At 41.5% G+C, this 20,289-nt stretch overlaps 1 protein-coding gene and 1 long non-coding RNA gene across 10 annotated transcripts in view; one reads left to right on the top strand and one right to left on the bottom strand.

Annotated features, from left to right (window-relative positions):
* LOC118283140 (ELKS/Rab6-interacting/CAST family member 1-like) overlaps positions 1 to 20,289 on the top strand; it is a 101,337-nt gene that overhangs the window by 31,857 nt on the left and 49,191 nt on the right. For 3 of the 9 annotated variants that reach the window (XR_004784444.2, XM_035604868.2, XM_035604861.2), the window contains 6 exons: positions 1,860 to 2,000; positions 4,262 to 4,455; positions 4,983 to 5,093; positions 9,013 to 9,024; positions 16,489 to 16,624; positions 18,712 to 18,843. Coding sequence is in view for 6 of the 9 variants with exons in the window: in XM_035604868.2 (XP_035460761.1) it covers positions 1,860 to 2,000; positions 4,262 to 4,455; positions 4,983 to 5,093; positions 9,013 to 9,024; positions 16,489 to 16,624; positions 18,712 to 18,843 (726 nt within the window). In the remaining 3 variants the exon portion in view is untranslated. The remainder of the gene's footprint in view (positions 1 to 1,859; positions 2,001 to 4,261; positions 4,456 to 4,982; positions 5,094 to 9,012; positions 9,025 to 16,488; positions 16,625 to 18,711; positions 18,844 to 20,289) is intronic. The other 6 variants (XR_004784445.2, XM_035604876.2, XM_035604892.2 and 3 more) reach the window with 2 other exon arrangements.
* On the bottom strand, positions 8,956 to 14,125 carry LOC118283215. The gene is made up of 3 exons (XR_004784456.2): positions 14,029 to 14,125; positions 12,803 to 12,869; positions 8,956 to 10,260 (listed from the first exon to the last, which is right to left on the bottom strand). It is a non-coding gene; the product is annotated as an uncharacterized LOC118283215 (long non-coding RNA).

The following is a 20,289-nucleotide window of genomic DNA, read 5'->3' as shown; positions in this document are numbered from 1 at the left end:
ATGGGAGCCGAATTGTTCTTCCTGTGGCCCATATGATTCATAAAAAAACAGCAGAGAGAGGGAGAGACAGAGAATGACAAAGCATTTTCAGAGGCTGTGTTCTCTTTATTCACCGCGCAGTGGTCGGACTGCATAATTAACCACTTCAGGAAAACAGTTTTTTAACACGTGTCCCTCAGGAGGTATGAGCAGGTGTAAGCCCAGTGTTGAGAAGTCTTTATTTTTTAGGTAAGAGTTTCCATTCCATAAAAGAAAAAGGAAGTTGTGGCTCTGCATCCTGCTGAACCAGATGTGTACGAAAAGAAGGGCCAGATGTCATGCAGATACTGAAACGGCACCAAAATTACAGCCGAAGAGTAAATAAACCCCGTTCATCAAATTATTGTTATTTTATAAGTTACCAAGTTACTAAGTTAACTTTAATTGCAATTTTCACGAAGCCTTTGACATTATCTTTATTGTATTTATGTCACATGCTCCAGACCCCCATCCGATCATATTTGTTCAAATTCACATTTTATGCGACAAAAAAAATGAATACAACAAAGTACACTTGCAACAACACAGTGAATGAAAACAACTTTCACAATACATTAGAGAAGACTAAAAGGAATAGTTAAAAAATTTTGAAGGTTGAATAATTTTATTCACTGTCATGCTGAGGATTTGATGAGAAGATCGTTACCACCATTGTGTCTGTAACAGAATTTGAAGTTACAGACAGGAAGCCCCCACTTAACCCTAAATAGATGTAACACATTTCAATCAAACAAATGAGATAAAGCATTGTTCATTAGTGAGCTTTAGAGGTGCTGAAAGGTGGAATTGATTTACTCTTGGAAAGAGCCAGGCTCGCTGTTCCCCTCGGTTTACAGTCGTTATGCTAGATTAAGCTAAACATCTGCTGGCTGTAGCTTCACAATCTCTGTACCAGTGAGAAATGCTTTTTTCCCTTTTCTGATTGCTCAGCTAATGTTTGTGATTGTGGGGGGGTCACAAAACCTGTTACCCTGCCATTATGTAAATTCAAAAATACATGGTAAAGCCATGGGAGAAAACATTCCTCTCTGCACTGCTAAACACAGATGTGGGGTTTGTCTGATGACTGCAGTATATATGCCTACCCTAAATATAACAGAGCTAGCAGCGAGGTCTCTCTGACCAAAGCCCAGTCAAACATGATGATCCGTAGTCTGGAGTCGGTATTGTCAGCCAAGGGTAAAATTACACGTCTGAGTGTCTGTCCTTCTGGTCCCTCTGGTTTCTGTTTCACTGCCCCGACCAAAAGAGGAAAAGACCAGAAAGGAAAGGCAGCGAGAGACTTCACGGATGGAGGGATTGAGCCTGGAGAGTGAGAGGAGAGACAGGTCATGGGAAGAGGTTTTGAAGAACAAGGGACAGAGTCAGTATCCAAACTGTGAAGGAAGAAATTAAAGGATAATTCCAGTTTATTACCATTTGGATTATAGTAGCCATAATATTTATAATTAATAATAACATTATTGAGATTACTGAGATCTAGGAGTCGAGTGACATTGCAGGAAATCCCCTAACTTCAGTCTACAGGTCAATTTTGCTGGTTCAACTTTGACTTTGACACAATTTTACTGTGTAATACCAACATTTCACATGCACTACCTTTTGGTTTCATCTCACCATTAAGTGGTTTAGAGTAATAACTTGGCTTAATAATACAATGTTATCATAAGCAGAAGAAACCAGAAAAAATAAAACCCAAGTTGTACTAAACCACCGTTATTTTTTGAAGGGGTTTAGTGACAACTGTGTTCAGTAGTAAGAGGTTGTGGTGTTCACCTCCTTCATTGCTACTCTCCTTCACGCTCTCTTTTCTCACCCAGACAACAGTGTTGGATCTGAAGGAGAAGGCTTCCTCTCTGGCCTCCTCCACTCTGAAGAAGGACAACCGGCTGAAGAGTCTGGAGATCGGCCTGGAGCAGAAGAGAGAGGAGTGCGTCAAACTGGAGAACCAGCTCAAGAAGGTTAGGCTGAAAACACCATAAGTCAAGTGAAATAAGGAATTATTCATGTAATTATGAAAGCATAAAAACGTGATGCTTTCACAGAGGGAGCTGGAGATTTCTCTAGCAACTGTCTTCTGCTATATTTGGACAAAAATATGTTGACTAAAATGCCACTAACTGCATTTTCTTTTGTTGTTTTTTTTTGCTAAATGATGGACAGACAAAATTCAATTAAACATTACACAATATATGAATCTCTGAGGTGAACACATGCAGTACATACTGTACAGGCAGAAACACAACTGAACAGAAGTGGACGGTTTTAAACTAAAACACCTCTCATCTCACTTTTCTTTCTTCCCTTCCTTGTTTCCCCCAAACCGTTTTCCAAGGGAGATGACTGCTGTGTGTGCGTTCGATTGTGTGTGTTTTCATATCACCAGATTCTTTCTCACACAGCAGCCCATAAAATGGTGTGTGTGACGGCTTGCTGACAGCCTTACAGTCATTTTCACAGAGTAGAGAAGACAGCAGCTCCACCACACCCTGCATTTGTATGTCGGTCTGTGTGTGTGTTTCTGTGTATACGTGCATGTGTGTCTAAGTATGTGACAGAGAGAGAGAGAGAGAGAGAGAGTGGGAATGTGAATGTGTTATGAAGGTGTCAGTGTATCTCTGCTCTTTCTCTCATTTTATTTGAGTTTGTTTCTTAGACACTTGCTGTTGCCATGGATGGAAAAATAAAAAGAGTGAAGACTTGCGTCTGTGTGTGCAAATAGATTGACATTGTGCATGTGACATTGTGTGTGATGTTTCTTTTTTCCCTTACTTTTTTGTCTTTCTCTCCTTCTCTGTTCTCCTCCACCCAGATCTTCTTACAGTACCGTCAGACACCCAAACATTTCCTCTCCACAAAAGGACCTGTAAAAACTGTTGTGCACTTCCAAAACTAATAGGGTTTATGCATTGTGGGACTAAGACGTTGGCACACACACACGCACACACACACACACGCACACACACACACACACGCACATGCACACACGCACGCACACACACACACACACACACACGCACACGCACGTCAGTCTGTCCCAAGAGCAACATTTGCTTCTGGGAAACACACACAGCTGTTCTAACCTCTAAGCTGGTTATACCCCCCCCCCCATTTGGTTTATTTCATTTCTTCTTGTTTGGAGAGAGAGAAGCAGGAAGAAGGAAGCCGATTGCTGTTTTCTTTTCCTTTTTCCTGACTCACCTTTTTCGTGCTAATCTATACATAAATTAGCATCATTTAGGTGCGCGCATGTGTGTGTGTGTGTGTGTGTGTGTGTGTGTGTGTGTGCGTATGTGTGTGCGTAAACTAATCCATATCCTCAGTGACACTATCACTGACACAAATGGTTAGACTTATTAACAACATACTTTCACTGAATTCTTTGACCTTATACCTCCAAAACTGTGCACATACCCATCAGCGTCAACTGCACTGTAGTACTGTAGTGCTAATTACATATGTTAGCATGCTAGCACGCTTAACAAAAATGGAGCATGTTAAACATGACCTAAACAACACGCCTGCTAGCTTCATTGTCTGCTAGCATGTGAACCTTTGTCCTTGTGAGCATGTTGGCATCCCGATTAGGACTAACTTGTTAGTACAGCCTCACAGAGCAACAAGTGTGCCTATAGATGCTTACTTCTTCTTTTAAGCCACCACTTTCACCACCATGTTATGCCTTCACCTTTTAAAAATTAACAGTTCAAACAAATGAACACATGTATTTTTAAACAGAAATAAAGGATCCCTAAATGTATACATAATGCATGAAATCCCTGCATCCTTCATAAATATACTTTGTTTGTATTAGCCTGGCTTGGTATTCACCCCCCTTACTTTTGATTTGAATCACGACTGACAAGGCCACATTATGTTAATGCGTATCTGTTTCAAATACAGTTCTGTACACAAGCTGCCTGAGCTGCTGAATGCACTTTTTCTAAAGTAAATGTTTGGTATATAAAAGTATACAAATCTAATGTCTGGTCCCTAAAACACTGGACTTTGAATATAGTTTTATTAACCAAACAATTATACTCTTAAGCCATCTGAAAAAGTAATGTGTCACTTTAATCAAATCCTTCCACCGTATCCTCAACACACATGTTGTTATTGGCACATTCTTTCTCAAGTGAACTTATTGCCTTCGACAAATGTCGGTCACCTCGTTTCGAAAGCTAATGCTCGGTTTATTTTTAATAATTAATGTCTTTTCCAGGCGCAGAATGCAGCAGCGGAGTCAAAGGCTAGCACTGAACTCTCTGAACACATTTCCTGCCTGGAGCAGGAAGTGACCCGGCACAAAGAGGATGCTGGGAAGGCCCAGTCCGAGGTGGAGCGACTGCTGGAGATCCTGAGGGAGATGGAGAATGAAAAGAACGACAAGGAGAAAAAGATCCACGAACTGGAGAGGTAAGGATAACTTAAAAGAGGGATGGAGAATTGGAAGAGAAAAATCCTTAAAAAATGAACTTCTGCAATGTTACTGCATCTCTGTCATCTCTGGTTTAACCTTATTCAACAGAAGGCAACCAAAGCTGTCTTTTACTTGTTAAATTGATAATTAATGCAAGAATAGGCTCCACTTTGTTGTCCTTTTTCCACTCAATTTCAGGCAACATACAGTTGGAGTCTATGGTAATCCTTCCCAAGTTACTAATCCTTTAGCTTTCACTTGTTCTCACCCTTTCCTCCCCCTTCTTTCTTCCCTCTTTCTCCTTTAATTTCTCCTTTATTTCTTCTGTCATCATACATCTCCTCTTACGTTTTTCATTTTACCTTATTCACGTGTGTGTATGCACATATATGTATACATCCATGTGATTCCACATCTGTGTGAATGGATTTCTGTTTGCTTTTTTGGTTGTGTGTGTGTGCGCGCGTGTGTGTGCGTGTGTGTGCGTGTGTGTGCGTGTGTGTGCGTGCCCATCACACCTCAGAAATCCCTCTGCTTCTCATCTGTGGCGTTCACAGCAGTCGCGAAAACAGGCCCCCACCCCTGCTGCGTCCCAGCAGCCTGTGGGGGGGCTGGTGTGGGACTACCTGGGCACGTGAGTGGCTGGCGGCGCTGTCAGTCAGTTAGGCCGATGCACGACAAAACTCACTTTGCTTGACAAGAGGGCGGGATATGAAAGCACTATGATAGCAACCACTCCCATGTGGAAAAGTTTCTGTAGTGAAACACTTTAAAAGTGAATTGTGGCGCACGGTTTTATTCAAAGTACCTCAAGTATCCAGGACCACAAGCTGTTATCTTAGATGAAATACATGTAGGAAATGTGTAAATGACAAATGTCGTCAAATTCACAGGATTACTGTGATCTAATCATGACATAATATTCAGTGTTAGTATTCTTCTCTAAAGCACAAATCCTTTAGAGCTCATTTGATTAGTTATGTACTGCTGTACAATAGTGAAAACTATTTAATTAATAATCTTTTCATTTTTGTCTTGCCAAAATGCAAAGTAATATTTATATCAGCAACAAGAATTATGAGTTTTCTTTGTCAAACATATTATCAAACCAAGCAATTTCACCTTTTACCCTGCAAAATTTTTCACTATTTTTTGAATTGTGTAGATGAAATAATAAACCTCACAATGATTGATAATCACAATAATTGTTTGTTGCAACACCTTTCCCCCACAAAGTGTATCACATTCAAAGAAAATAAGAAATATTATTAGACTTTTCCACATGGGACAAAGTTGTGTATGTTCACTAATAATCACAATCAAAGAGTTGCAGCATTGGATCAATATTCACTAAGCCTTGCACATTGGGGAAAAAAATTCCCATAAAGTTCCATACTCTGCGCTACTACTGCGCCCCTTTCACACATCTATGCCATCAGCAGTAGCTTTTGACCCAAACTGCTCAGAAAAGAGTCTGAAACTCTTTGAGCCTCTGTTCCTGTCAATGATGCAACTCTTTCATTCAGTGGCTCCTTTTTCACGCTTCACTTTTGTTTAACTTTCAGCTGAGGATGCTTGACTTGCAGAGTTTAACACACTCTTTTCCTTTCATTAGGAGTCTGGACAGTTCACTCATTTTTTTTGTTCTATTAATAGTAATTCAATGTTTGTTTCTAACCGCTTTTCTACCTCACTGTGTCATTTTGGATCAACCTGTCTGTCTTTTGCTCCTCATGTCTGCTGATGTCAACTGTATCTACCTAATTAGCTCGTCTTAATCAGTCTTTCCTGTCTGTCTATATCAGATTGTCTGTCTGCCTGCATGCCTGCCTGTGTTTACATGTCTCCTCATATATCTGTTTGACTCTTGCTGTCTGTTGTTCTACCTGTGTCTGTATATGGGCGTCTCTTCATGAAGCTGCTTCTTATTGGGGGTTTAGAGTTCTTTGTGAAGTGTTCAGAAATGTTAAATTCTGGTTGAAGTTAGAGTGGTGAGGGTAAAGTTGTCTTTGAGGGTTAGATGGGTTAGAGCTTTCTTTGGTCCATCTATCTGACTGTACGCATCGTATCGCCTTTGATTTCAGAACGATCAAATGTTGTCTGTCTGTCCCATCTCTCTTCCTGTCTCTTTAATCTTCCTTGGTCATGATCTCCACACCCCCTCCCTGCTTCTCACTCTGTCTGTCTGTGTTTCTTATTAGTTTGGCTGCAAGACTAATGGTTGTTAATGATTGTTTTTTAAGGGAGATTTGGTGTCTGGACAGTAGAAATCGACCATTAATAATTCAGCACCTGCAGACTTGTGTATACAAAGTGTGTGTGTGTGTGTGCGCGTGTGGGTGTGCGTGTGTTATTTACTCCGCCAGTAGCCACAGATGCAAATTTACAGCAGTGCTGAGTTCGAGGATGACATTGTAATCTGACTTTATAACCATTTAAAAGTGCAGACGAGTGTACATGTAGGATTTCTTACATCATATGTATTTGAAAGATGTTTCCCCTCTCCCAGTGGATTATGATAAAATAAAGGCTTCTCAGCGGCTGATATTAAATATCTTCACTTTGCAGGCTGCTCTGCTCTGGGGAGATATGATGATATGATTCAGAGTTAGTACCTTAAGAGAGTTAGTATTTTTGAGAACTGTATCCTACGACAGTAGAATTAAGATTAAGTAGATGATTTAACTTTTTCAATCTAACACACACATTCTTTACTGTTTACTGCTATTCTATATTATATTAGGAGAATGCAACATTATATGATTCTTTATACGTCTACAAAACATTAAGAATTGTTTTTTTCTTCACATTCTGTTGATGATTTTAGTTAATTCCTGGAATGTTTTAAAAAGTTGAGGGAATTTGACCACATCTGGTTGGACCAAAACATCTGCTTGGACCAAAAGACAAAGGTCAAGGTCACTCTGAACTCACAAAACACATTCATACTCTAATTATGACACAAAGGTTATTATTCGTCCAAAGGAAGGTTGACTTGACTGTGACATCATCAAAAGTTTTACCAAAACGCTTTACTGTTTTGTTATGCGTGGTGGCTAGGAAACCTTTTCACAAACATTGTGAGTTAAAGACTAATAATATATTCATGATTTGTAACCTGCAAGCATTGACCCTATTAATACAGACTTTATCCCAGGGCTACCTGACCATGCAGTGAATTATGAGACTTAGCCTCGAGCTAACAGGTATGTCAGGGGAGAATACATTCGCCTTAAGCCAACTTTTAGCTTGGCACTTATGCTAACCCTGGCCTACGAGTGAGCAGCGGGAATATTACTAATGAAAAGATCAGATGTGGGTTAAATAAGTGTAAAAATCAAGCCTCGGTCTTTCCCCCGTAGTGTAAAACCAGCTGTAATGGTACCAGGTTATTTATTTCAGTAACTAGGATGGTAATTGGAGCAGACTGAGTGACTTCACACTGAGGGGAAATGGAGCTGAAAATCTGCCCTGATGGCCAAAATAAAGGATTTGGATGGAAGAGTGGAAAACGGAGAGAGGGGAAGAAAGAGGAAAAGGGAGAGGAAGGTGGTGGTGGAGGGAGAAAAACAGCAAGACGGAACTGAAGTAACGGGTGGGAATAGTGAGAGAGAGAGAGAGAATAAAGAACAGGCACCATGGTGCGGATAGGGAAACACAAAATGAAACTGACAGAAAAGACCGGAGTGGGATAAAAACTGAGAAAAATGAGAGAATTAGGAAGGTGGTTTGGAGATATGTAGAATATAAACCTGAGTAATGGGAAATTAAAGAAGTTTATTGCGTGTTATATTGTTCTGTAATGGACAATTTGTCTCTGGCACGCTGTCTTCTGTGTGCTTCCCAGGCATAAGCTCACCCTGGAGTTTGGGCTTTGCCAGTTGCAGGAGGAGTAATTGTGTGGAATACTTTTGGGGTCAACCAACTTAGGAAGTACTTTTTTTTTTATTTTAAATTTCATATCTTGATGTTTGCATGCCATGTGCCTTTTTTTATGGAGACTGTTTTTACAGTTCCACAAGCTGCTCACTGTCAAAGTGGCCCCAGCATGAAGCCAAAGAACGCCTCTGCACTATCCAAACCACTGAAGAAGAAGTAAATAATAGTGAGCTCGGTCTAGGCGTCTGCTTTGATTGGCTAATTGCTCACTTTCTTTGGTTTGTTATTGCACTTTCTTTTGTCTGCCCTCAAATACTCACAGAGGTCATGCTTGTAGAGGTCATGTGAGGTGAGCAGGCGTCTCGGTTTCCAGGATTACATCTGCTAAAAAAAAAACCCCAACTGCATTTGACATATCTGTCTATGTGGCTGTCTACCTGCCTGCCCAGCTGTTTGCTTGGTGCCATGCCTGTCTTCCTGTCTGTCTGCTGTTTCTCTGTATGTTCTTCTCTCTGTGTCGCCTCCGCTGTCTCTCATCTCTTTCCTCTTTGAAGGGTGATCAAGCTGGCTAACCTAACGCTAAGCTCCTCTCCCCTCTCACCTTTGTCCCCCTCCTTGTCTGTCTTTCTCTTCCTCTTTCTTTTATCTTTACAATGCAACACTGCTGTACCCAGTCTCGCCTCAAGGTTAGTACTGCATGCCTATTTTTCTTCTCCCATCACTTGTCTCTCTCATCTCTCGCCTTCATTGTCATACTTCTTGTCCTTGCATCGAGGCACTCTCTCATCTCCCTCACTCTGTCATAAACTCTTTCAATCATTCTCATCATGTCTGTCTGTCTTTGAAGGAGACACCTTGACTCTCTCTGCCGATTTGAAGAGGAAACATTATCGTCTCTTTGTTTCACCCGCCATTAAAACACCCTCTTAGTCTCATCACTACACCACCATTTGAATTTCAATGCTAGCACTGAGTTTAATAACTTTCAATTCAGAGGCTACCACAGCAAATAAACAAAAACGTTGCAGCAGCGTGTTGGACAGCGGTGAACTTTTGCTTCGGCGGTCTTCTTACTTCTGCTCCAGATTTTGTTAAGCAGATGAGCTGGCCTGGGATTCAGCTCAAGTTGTGGTGATCTCTTTTTTTTCTCCGACTGTTCCACTCGGATTTCACTATCTTTCCATGTCCGTGTCCCTCTCAAAAATTGTCCTCAGTCAAGTCGACCATAGTTTTCTTGGTTTGAGGGTCAAAAGGAACGGTTTGACCTTTTAGGCAGCAAGCGCATTTGCATTCTTGTCAAGAATTAGAGGAAACAATTCAAACCACGCTTGCGCTCATTGCTGGAGCCAAGACACTTGGCTGTTTTCTTTGCAGCCCCGTTAAATCTCTTTAATTAACACCTCACATCCAGTTGTCATCACTATGAGACACCAGGATGTCACTGCTTCAGGCCAAGAACCTGGGCAGCCGGGGCAAACTGTTTCGCCCTATTTTTCACACTTTTTGCTATGCTAAGCTAACTCTCCCCTGGCTGTAGCGTTGTATTTACTGAGCAGAAATGCTCTATGCAATTACATACCTATTTTCTGTAATCAGAAAGTGACTGTAATGACATTTCAGCATGCAAAACCCATAAAGTCTGAATTTGGTCTCTTTTTCTAACAGACATATCAAAGTCAGATTGAAATGTCCCTGACCTGCACATTGTGATCCACCACATAATAACCACTCTCTCCTTCTGTTTCCTGCATAAATCTGGTGGTCTGAGTGCTTTGCTCTGCTTTGCTTTTGTGCCGCTCTGCTGTAACGGTCCCCCAGCGCCAGCTCTGTCTCCCGCTCGCTCTTTCTCTTTCAACCTCTGTTCCCCCTGCCGTCTTGTCAGCTTTTGCAGCGCTGTTGTTCTGGTGTTTTGTGATTCAACTCTAGAGGGGGAAAGAAACAAAGGGAAAAAAAGTTAGTATTGCCTTGCTGTCTGTTACATGACAAAAAAAACCCTTATCTTTCTTCTTCTGTCCTTTTCTTCGTCTTTTTTTCTCCTCTGGTTGTTTTGATCTTGAGCTAAGGAACTCCTCATCCACTGCCAACTCTCTGACATCAAGGTTCCTGTAGCTTAAAAAGGAATTGCATTGTTTCTTTTTGTATGTGGGTGTGTGCGTGTGATCCCTTTGAAGTCCTGTGCGACTCCGAGCGTTGAGGTTGTGCACGGATTTGTCAGCTAGTGGTGACAACAAGCAGACACACACACGCGCTGTCATCAACCGTGCAAGTCAGGGTTTTTTTTTCACAGACACACATGCAAGGAAGAAAAAGAGATGCCAACTTAAAGTTATCATTTTAAAATACCTGCATAAACACAAGGACTGAGGGGAACATGTTGTTGTTTACATTTGTGATGAAGAGTATTAATCTACTTTATTATATTAATTATAATATTATTATTATTATTATATTCATATTTGCTTAGTAGCTTCAACTCCTCAGTAAAGTGTTTTTTCTGATCTTATTGAAACACTATATGTTTTACTATAAGTAATAATTAGATGGTAACTCTTTACAATAACTGAGCTTTCAGAACAATTTGATGAAGCTGATAACAACATTATACAACATTTTTTTATTCAAGCCACCTCTGAATGAGGGATTGCATCTTAATGCGTCCTACATGTGTATTGAGCGCATTCACACCTGCACTCTGAGCCGTCCACGTGAGATCGGATCGGCCAAGACGCCTGTGAATGTCGGGTATGAACGGGGCCTGTGAGGAGTGTCAGCGTGTAACTCAGGGACTGTTGTTCTCCATGTTAAACAAAGACGCTGCCAATGTCAACTCGGAATGTCTCTCTCACATGCTCACAATATTACTGTTATCTAAACACTTCCAGTTTTAATGTATGGTTAGTACTGAAGTTTGGATACATCCCCTAAATGTGATTTATTTTCATAAGGACAGAAGCAATCGGAGAAGATCAAAGTGTTTTTAATCGCTATAGTTTTGAGTGACCCACATCGTGGCAGTTGGTGTACATACACACACACACACACACACACACACACACACACACACACACACACACACACACACACACACACCCCAGCTGCTTAACCTCCTTATTTACCCCACAAATTTACTGGTCCGCCCGAAGGGATTTCCAACAGACATTCTGCAAATCGTAAATTATTATTGTTATTATTATCTCTTTCTTTATTTTTGATAAATTACCTCCTTTTACAGTACGTTTTTCTTCCACATCGGAGGTGAGAAAGACTAAACTACTACAGTATCATGCTTATGATCATTTTTTGAAAATGTTTCATAGTTTTATAGGCGTAGTAAACCAAACCAATATTTCCTGTGTTTTCAAAGGAAATACTGAATCCCGGATAGTTAAATGAAAATCCTTGATGTTAATGTTGGGTGAACTGTGTGCAGTAAACATACATGAGCCCCCCGAGCATTTCTGATCAAATATTTATACAGGTCTCCAAATGGAATATTAATATTACCTTAATGTGGGTCCCTGAATATCAGCAGCATGCTAATGAGGGAGGTCAAAACACTTTTTTTTATTTTGGAGAGCTTTATGTTTACTGAAGATTATGAGACTGTTTGTGTATGTGTGTTTGTTTTCATTTTTGCTGGTATTTGCGAGCAGCAGTCACTATTTCTCTTTACAACTTTAAGTTTTAATGAAGGTCATTCTACAGTATGTTTTTACATTTGTGTAGCGCATATACGAGTGTGTGTTCATAGTCCGTGCATGAAGATATTATTGTGGTTTTGAAAATTTTAGGAACTTCAAAGTGCTGTCAACAAGTATGTTTGTGTATGTTTACAGTCGCATGTAATGTTTACAGCATGCGCCACAATGTTTACATGCGTGTATATGGTGGGAAACGGTTGCATGTTGCTGGGTTGTGTGAAGTTACATGCACAAGTGTGTGTGTGTGTGTGTGTGTGTGCGCGCGCTTTAAAAAAGGTGTGTGTGGTCCAAACCAGAGATTTGATCTAATACAAAGCAGGTTGTGTTTGGTGCGTGTGTATGCGTGCGTGCGCGCACGTGTGCATTTGTGCAGCATGGTTTGCGTAAACTTGTGTACTTTGTGTGCATGTATACTGTGTGTGGGAGTACATAATTGTGTATGTGTGCAGATGTGGTTTCACTGCACATCAGTGTGTTGTGTTTACAGCGTTGTGGGTAAAGTTTCAGAGAGCGAGTGAAGGAATATTTCACATATTAAAATAACTTCAAATGGCGCTGAGGCCTCCGCTGAGCAGGACCATCGAGTTCAAACCCAAACTGCAGTTTTCTTAAAAACTGTGTTCATGTTACATCTGGTTTGTTAGTCAGGAGGACGGAGAGGAGTGGAAGTGGAAAGTAAGGACTGCTGCCGTACAGTAAAATCTGAACTCATGTCGCAGTGTCACAGTTACATAATAACATAAAAATAATAAGAATCTGATACTTTATCCAACCGTGTAGGGAAACTCTTCTTCCTCGTGCCTTTTTCCACAGGGAGGCCGGAGATGAGGCTGAAACAGAGAAGAGGGAAATTCAGTAACGGCCTCGTAATGAACTTGATGATAAGATCTATTTATTTAATGTAATGATGCATTTAATGTCATAGCATTGTAATCACGGCCATGTCAGTGTCAGTATATTAATCTCTTCCACTCCGCCAGGATTAAAAAAACCCACTGCTCTTACATTAAATCTATCATCCCAGTGCTTTTACAGATTCAAAGATATAAATGAGAGGCGGATGTTCTGCCTTTTCATGTCCTTTGTGAAACTATGATGAATTTCTTCTTCTTAGTATGCAGGTTATTGACTTTGAAACAGTTTGAAGAAATCCCTTGGGCATTGGGAAATTGTGTAATTTTATAGAGGAGTATATTATTTTAAAAAGAAATGTGCATCTATCTTAAGCTGTTACTTACATACATATCACATTCTTTACATGCTACACCCATCCAGGGGGACTAGAAACTTGTATATATTTGCAGATGATAAAACATTATGGCAGAAAAAGGTAGTTAGTGTTTGACCTCTGTTGCAGTCTCCTGCCATCCCTGGTTTATTTTTATTATTTTTTTAACTGAGGGAAGGTAAAGCAGAGAAGATGGAAGGGACAAAAGAGGGAGAGGCAGGAATCAGGGAGAGGAAAGGAGGAAATGGTCCGTGGTCTGATGAAAATACTTTATCTGAAGGGTAAAGGGTAATGTTGCGTTTTGGAGAGGCTGCGGGTTCGGAGAGGGCCGAGAGGAAAGAGGAGGAGGAGAGGCAATTTGTCCTCTTAGATTGACTCGGTACAAATAAATGATTACTTTGATGCAAAATGATTATAATGCAGCAGCCAAGAAAATGGCAAGATAAGTGGAGGGAAAGAGCAGGGTTGGTTTGGGAGAGCAAAGCGAAGAGAAGATGGAAAAGGAAGTTGCTGTGGTCTGAGGCAAACGCGCGATAGCTGCCCGTGCAAATGATACACATGCTGAGCGATACGGGCAAACAAGTGAGGTTTGAGCAAAGACAAGTGTTAAATATTAGCAAAGAGAAAGAGGAAAGAGAGAGGGTGTAAGTGGGAATTGAGAGCTGAGTCAATAGGAAACATTGCAAAGCAAAAGTCCGTTCCACATGCACACATACATAGAGTAAATGTAGCATGAAGCAGGAAAACCTCAGAGAGCTAACCAGATGGTTGGAGCGTCCTGGATTCCCTCCAATAGGAACATTCCTGCCTGTTTATGACCTGTAACACATGCACACAGGGCGTATAGCGCAAAATCGATCCAGAATATTCAAATAACTGCAGGGTGCAAACTGAAATCAAGACCCAACAGGGGAGACAAAAAAAAAATCTCCATAATGCATCTGACAATATGCCACACATGTAGGCCTCAACCCAAACGCACGCACACGCTGATTGTTGCTCTGTGAGTTTCGAGCGGCCAGGTGCTGCGCAGCCGTTTTTGGCCCCGTCCTCGCATATCAGTTTTTCCTCCAGCTTCCCGAATTTCTCTGGACGGTTTGCGATCGGGCCCGCTGGACCTTTTAGCAAACACATAGAGGATTTTATGTTTCCATCCTCTGCCAATATCACTTCTCAAATGTTCTGGCAGTGATACTGAGATGTAAAAGAAATTTGATGGATTACCTCCATTATTTTAGGTCAGTTTAGCAGCTAGTTTGAGGCTTAGAAAGACGGGAAAGATGGAAGAAGGGGGATTGATTGTATATTTACACTCTAGCATATGACTTTTGCTTCAGGTGTTAACAAATAAACTGTATTATCTTATGACTTCACATAAAATTTGCAGTAAAATGAGTAAAGTAGTGAAAGAGCATACCCTGAGATCAGATGATTTTAAATGCGTTTAGCTCAGAGCTTTGTGGAGAAGAGACAAAGGTCAAACGTCATGTGACCTATTTAACACCTTCAAAAACTAAATATGCAGCGTATGAGTTGTAAAAATAAAAAAGATCTCCCATGAGTGCACATACTTTGCTGCTGGTGTGAGACGGAGCTCGCTGTGGATTCCCACCTCTGGAGGTCTGTTACTGGCAGCTGCAGCAGTTGTGAAGTGGAGAAAACAGCTAATCTATGAGCCTGTAAAAAAGTTATGATAACAGGAATACATGCATAAACATTTGCACAGTCCAGGCAGACGGATTTGCACATATTTAAAAAAAAAAAAAAATCGAGGCCGCATGCTGAGCGAAAAAGAATGGCTTTTATTGAGTTTGATCAATTTGTAATCTGTTAGCCAGTTGTTTAATTTTGTCTCACAAGTGTCTTTGTTGGAGAAGTGCCGCTGAGTGCACATGTGGGTGTGTGTGCGCTTACACATCCATCCTTTGTGTTTGACTTATCTTTCATCTGTGTCATGATTCAGTAGACTTTGTTAAACCTTACTGGCATCGGCCTGGCTCAGTTCAAATATGTGTGTGTGTGTGTGTGTGTGTGTGTGTGTGTGTGTGAAATGTATGAAAGATCCTGATCAAGTCAAGCTGGTGTGATAGATGATACTGTAGGCCTGTGACAGAGCCACAATGGCTTCCAGACAGCTTAAACAGGGATTAAACCCTTTCTCCACTCTCCAACCCTGCTGCTCCCATGAAGAATCTCCTTCTCTCTCCCTCTCTCCCTCCTTTATTCTTGCTCTCTCGCTCCCCTTCATTCCCCAGATGATGATTTAGACTCCGCTTCCCGACACCCAGTAATCCCCCTCTGAAAAGATCCTCATGCTTCCCACTGGAGAAATCGCAAAATGTCATCTAGTCGTTGATTCATAGCTGTTCGCTGAATTCAGTCACTGATCTTTACATGATATTGGCCCCCGAGGGATTTTGTTTCTGCTCTGTATTGTACAGAATAGTTAATCTCAGTGTCTTATAGTATCATCGTAGTGGAACAAACAGGCACTGTGTCCTGAATGTGTTACGAACACGACGATTTGACCCGATGTATTAAATGTCAGCTGCACTCGGAGGCTGTCAGGATTGTATTCAGTGGTGTGTTCCATTTTGTTGTCATTGCTGTGTGTGTTTGTGTGCGCACGTGGGGTCACTGGCCGATTTTTGCAGGTGGTATTTAAATGGTATGAAAGAATAAAACGGGCACTTTTCACAGCTTCACAAACCTAAAGAAAAAAATATTAGCACCTGTTTTAACAATTATCCTAAATATAAATGATCCTTCTTTCTGAAGAAAATACAGTTTCTATGTTTTCTAATTTAGATTGTGTCGGACATGGTCTTTATATGTAGTTATGTCAGGGAGGAGGGCAGAGCCCGTACCACTGTCCTCAGTTGGGTTCTTCAGATATATTTTTTAAGGATTTCTCTAGCGTTCTTGCATTTTTCCTGATGGCAGGAATTTATGAAATATAGAATTGGGTGATTTGCAGCTGGACTGCACTTAAATTAGGGACTTACTTAGGCATGATTTTGGACACCAAGCCAAGTAGGACGCTCTTTGTTATTGAGATATTTGTGAATTTTTTAAATTAACCAAATTCATGCAGCTCCATTTGTTCATTTCTGTGCAGCCCTTACTTTTAGATCCTCACCTTATTGTGCAGTCATCCTCTGTCTTCTGTTGGCATCTATACACAGTTAATTCAATCTGCTTCTGGTGGACTGTGTGTGCAGGCAGATGAAAGACCAGTCGAAGAAGGTGGCCAACCTGAAACACAAGGAGCAGCTGGAGAAAAGCAAGAACGCCCAGCTGATGGACGAGGCCAAGAAGAGAGAGGACAATCTAAACGAAAGCTCCCAGCACATTAAGGTACGGAGGCAGGAAGAGCAGGGAAGAAGATATATGAGGGGGGGAGGGCAAAGAGAGTGAGGGAGAAAAAGTTTCTCTCCTCCTTCTCTATGTCCTACCTTGAATATTATCTGCCATCACAACAGTGCTTCATTGTAATGTGACAGTTATGACAGGGAGCAGCCTGAGGCAATGTCAAACATACTCTCACACACACACACACACACACACACACACACACACACACACACACACAATCGCGCCATGCAGCTCTCGCTCAGGGAGTGTGAGAGGGGGTAAGTGAGGAGGAAGACTGACAGGGCGAGCAGATGGAAGATGGAAGACAGAGAGGAGACAATAAAATGGTGGGAGAGGTGAAAGGGAGAATACTGTTGTTTTTTTTTAAATGCTTCCTGTGGTATTAGAGCATCTCCTAATTTTCTGCTGTGGTGTCAAGTGACCGCAAGATGAACAGTCATGTGTCGGGGGATGTGTGCGACTGTGGTTTTTCTTCATATCTGTGTTCATATTTCCTTAGAGTGTAGGTTTTCTTTCTCTTCTCAGTCTCCACAGTTAATTTCACCCCAAATATCCCTTTCTCTGACTTCTTTTTTTCCCCCCTTGTCCATCCTCCTCTTCGCCCTCACTCTCCTCTTCCAGTAAGCGTTAACCTCATTGGCCTCTCTGATTAGATGCAGATGAAAACACTCTGTCTGTGTGTGCGTGTGCGAATAAGTGTATGCTCCCTGTAGCGATGATTGATCCTTGGTTTAAGGATTCTGGAAGTTGTCAACTGTGCATATGCGTGTGGTTAGGAGATGAGCTGATGGCTCTGTGAGTCACTCAGACTTATGAGACCGCAGCGGTCACAACCATAACTGGTGTGTGTTTAACCAGCGCTGAGGACTGTGAATGGAATGCAAGTGTAATCCAGACTGTATATTTAATTCAGAACAATGAGGATATTTAATTCAATTAAGATCAGTCTGTGTAGTTGCATAGTTAGACACCAAGTAATGTTGGATGTGTGTGGGAGATGTTCTGGAGGTTTCTCCATGTCTCATGGATGTCTAATAATGTCTAATTATCTGTGTCCCACAATGTCTCTCTCAGTTTTTCATTAATTTCTAAGGTAACCAGAAAAGGTGCCTGGCAAGAAGAAAAATAGCTCTTTTTCATGGGGAGGTTAATTCATTTCACTTAACAACAGCTTCATGTTTGATCGGGCAGATGGAAATCAGATTTGTCTTATTTGTGAGTCTTTTTACAGCTTGTTCCAGTTGCAGGGAGCAGCGACACGCAATGAGGAGTGTCCATGGTTTTGAGTCTGCAGACATTTTCCACAGGATGTGACGGAGAATGCTAATTTTACAGAAAACTTTGAACCCGCTCACTGTCAGATACGGTGGATGTCAGATCAGCGAAGGCTTTGTACTGCATATGAGTAAACCAAATTAATTTCTGGTTGATCTAATCTGGAATTAAAAGGCATCCCAGAAAAATATTTTTGGAACCCCCATGAAGTAAAGAAACCTTTTGATGACCAAGCAGAGAAAACCTTGAAAATGTTTTATTTTACAAGTATCTAGAGTGCCAAGTAACGCTTATGTTTGGTCTCTGAAATGTCAGCAAATAGTGGAAAAACTTCGGTCAATCACAGGACTGAGATCACACTGATATGAAACAAAAAAAGTACTGACATTTGAAAGATTAGAACTAGTTTTCAGTCATGTTAGCCTCTGTCCATCGCTTTGGTCCAGACTGAAATTGCTCAAAGACTATTGGATTGCTATAACATTTTATATAGCCATTACTTTAGTGAACCTCTGACTTTTCCTCTAGCACCATCATGAGGTTCACATTTGTGGTTTTGAGTGAAATTTCTCCATAACTTTTGGAAGGATTTGCAGATGTTCCCCTCCGGATGAATTGTCATAATTTGTCCAAAGTTGTCTATGACCAAATACCCACAAACTAATGAAATTCCCATAAGTTATACCTTGTGTTTGTATAGACTCGTTCCTTAATGAATGCTGGATTCTTTGTCTCCGCACCACAACTATACAACCATCCGTGCTGACTTAACGCTGCATGCTACCTCTCTGCAGGACTCCCTCCGACAGAAGGAGGATCGCATCGAAGAGCTGGAGGAAGCGCTGAGGGAAAGCGTTCAGATCACAACAGAGCGGGAGGTGGTGCTCGCCCAGGAGGAGCAAGCACGCACGCAATCTGAGCGACAGGTACTCTCTCTCCCGGCGTAGCTAATATACGCCACCAGTCCTTTCCACCAGCCAGTAAATGTGTGAACCAAATCTTTCCTTAAAATCAACCCCTGTCATTTATTCGTTTTTCCCTACACATCAACACAAATGTCCTCACATCAAAGGCTTTTCTGTCTTTGCGGGACATTTGGACAGACAAACAAGGAAACACACACACAGACAAACATCTTTTTTGGCAAAATAAAAAACTCTTTTTGACATAGTTAAACATCGCCATTGCCAAAAGTGGCTAATGGCAGCGGCAAAACACACGCCCCCGTGCCAACTGAGCTCATTCAGGTGTGGCTCTGTATGTGTGTGTTTGCCCAGTCACTCCTCATTTGTAGGAGAGGTAAACACGTCCCTATTTAAAGAACAGCTTGTGTTTTGTCCTCCACGGCCGGCAACACACAAACGGCTTTTCCTTATACTAAGCCGACCACTCCAATTTGTGATCTGTTATATCTATATTGAGACAGTAGGAAAGCTCCTAACGATATTGGGGGAGGGTCAGAGGGGAAGGGCTCAGTGGACACAACCTCAGACCAGTGGGAGTGTGTGTATGTGTGTGTTTGTGTGTGTGTGTGTGTGTTGTTCCCCTGGGTACTGATGACTTAACGAGGCCATAGAGATGGGAAATGTTCCTCAGAGCCAATATGGGTTTTGACAAGCGGGAAAAAACAGCGTGGGCTGCAAGGATGAAAACTGCCCTGTGAAAACACGGCCCGCTGTAGCTCTTGGCGCTACGGCTGCACTCCATTGTTATTTCTGCCTCTAAATGTTGGCCGTCCTCTCCGACCTTTGCTCACCAGCCTACTTCTGGACAGACACATAAAGACGGCCATGCAAACAGATGTTTTACTTTTGAGGTATTTGGCTGACGCCTACGTTCATGGTAAATGTCAATGAGCGCCGCCGCGGAATTAGTTTCAGGTAGGCAGATGCAGCAGAGCAGAGACAGAGAAGGAGCAAAGACGGACGGAGAGATGCCTGAAAAAGACGCGGTGGTCAGACGGAGGCCGATACGTGGTGCACGCGCTAAAAATCACAGAGCTCTATTTCAAATTCTAGTCGAATCCAGAGGTTTTCAAAGTTGCTAAGTACTACAGGCGAATATGTTCAAATGATGCACATAATAGGTTGGATTTTCCTTCTGATGTAATGATGCAACTAAATAGAAATAGTTGTTTGGATTTTAATATTTGAATTGATGCTTCTTTAAGGCTTTAAGCTACCAGGGGAGAATATGTGAATGTAATGCTGATCAGCACTTTAAAAAAAAACTAAAAAATGTATTTGATGCAAGTGCAACTTTCAGAGGAATAGTGGAGATTCCATGTCAACCACTTAAGCATCCAAAGCCAAAAAAGTCTATGCTCCCATGGCCTATAGGAACCTTGCTGACTGGTAAAACACAAACCTTGT

Source organism: Scophthalmus maximus, chromosome 12, assembly GCF_022379125.1.
Source record: "Scophthalmus maximus strain ysfricsl-2021 chromosome 12, ASM2237912v1, whole genome shotgun sequence".
NCBI classification, from domain to species: Eukaryota; Metazoa; Chordata; class Actinopteri; order Pleuronectiformes; family Scophthalmidae; genus Scophthalmus; species Scophthalmus maximus.
This window is presented reverse-complemented; position numbering and strand designations above follow the sequence as displayed.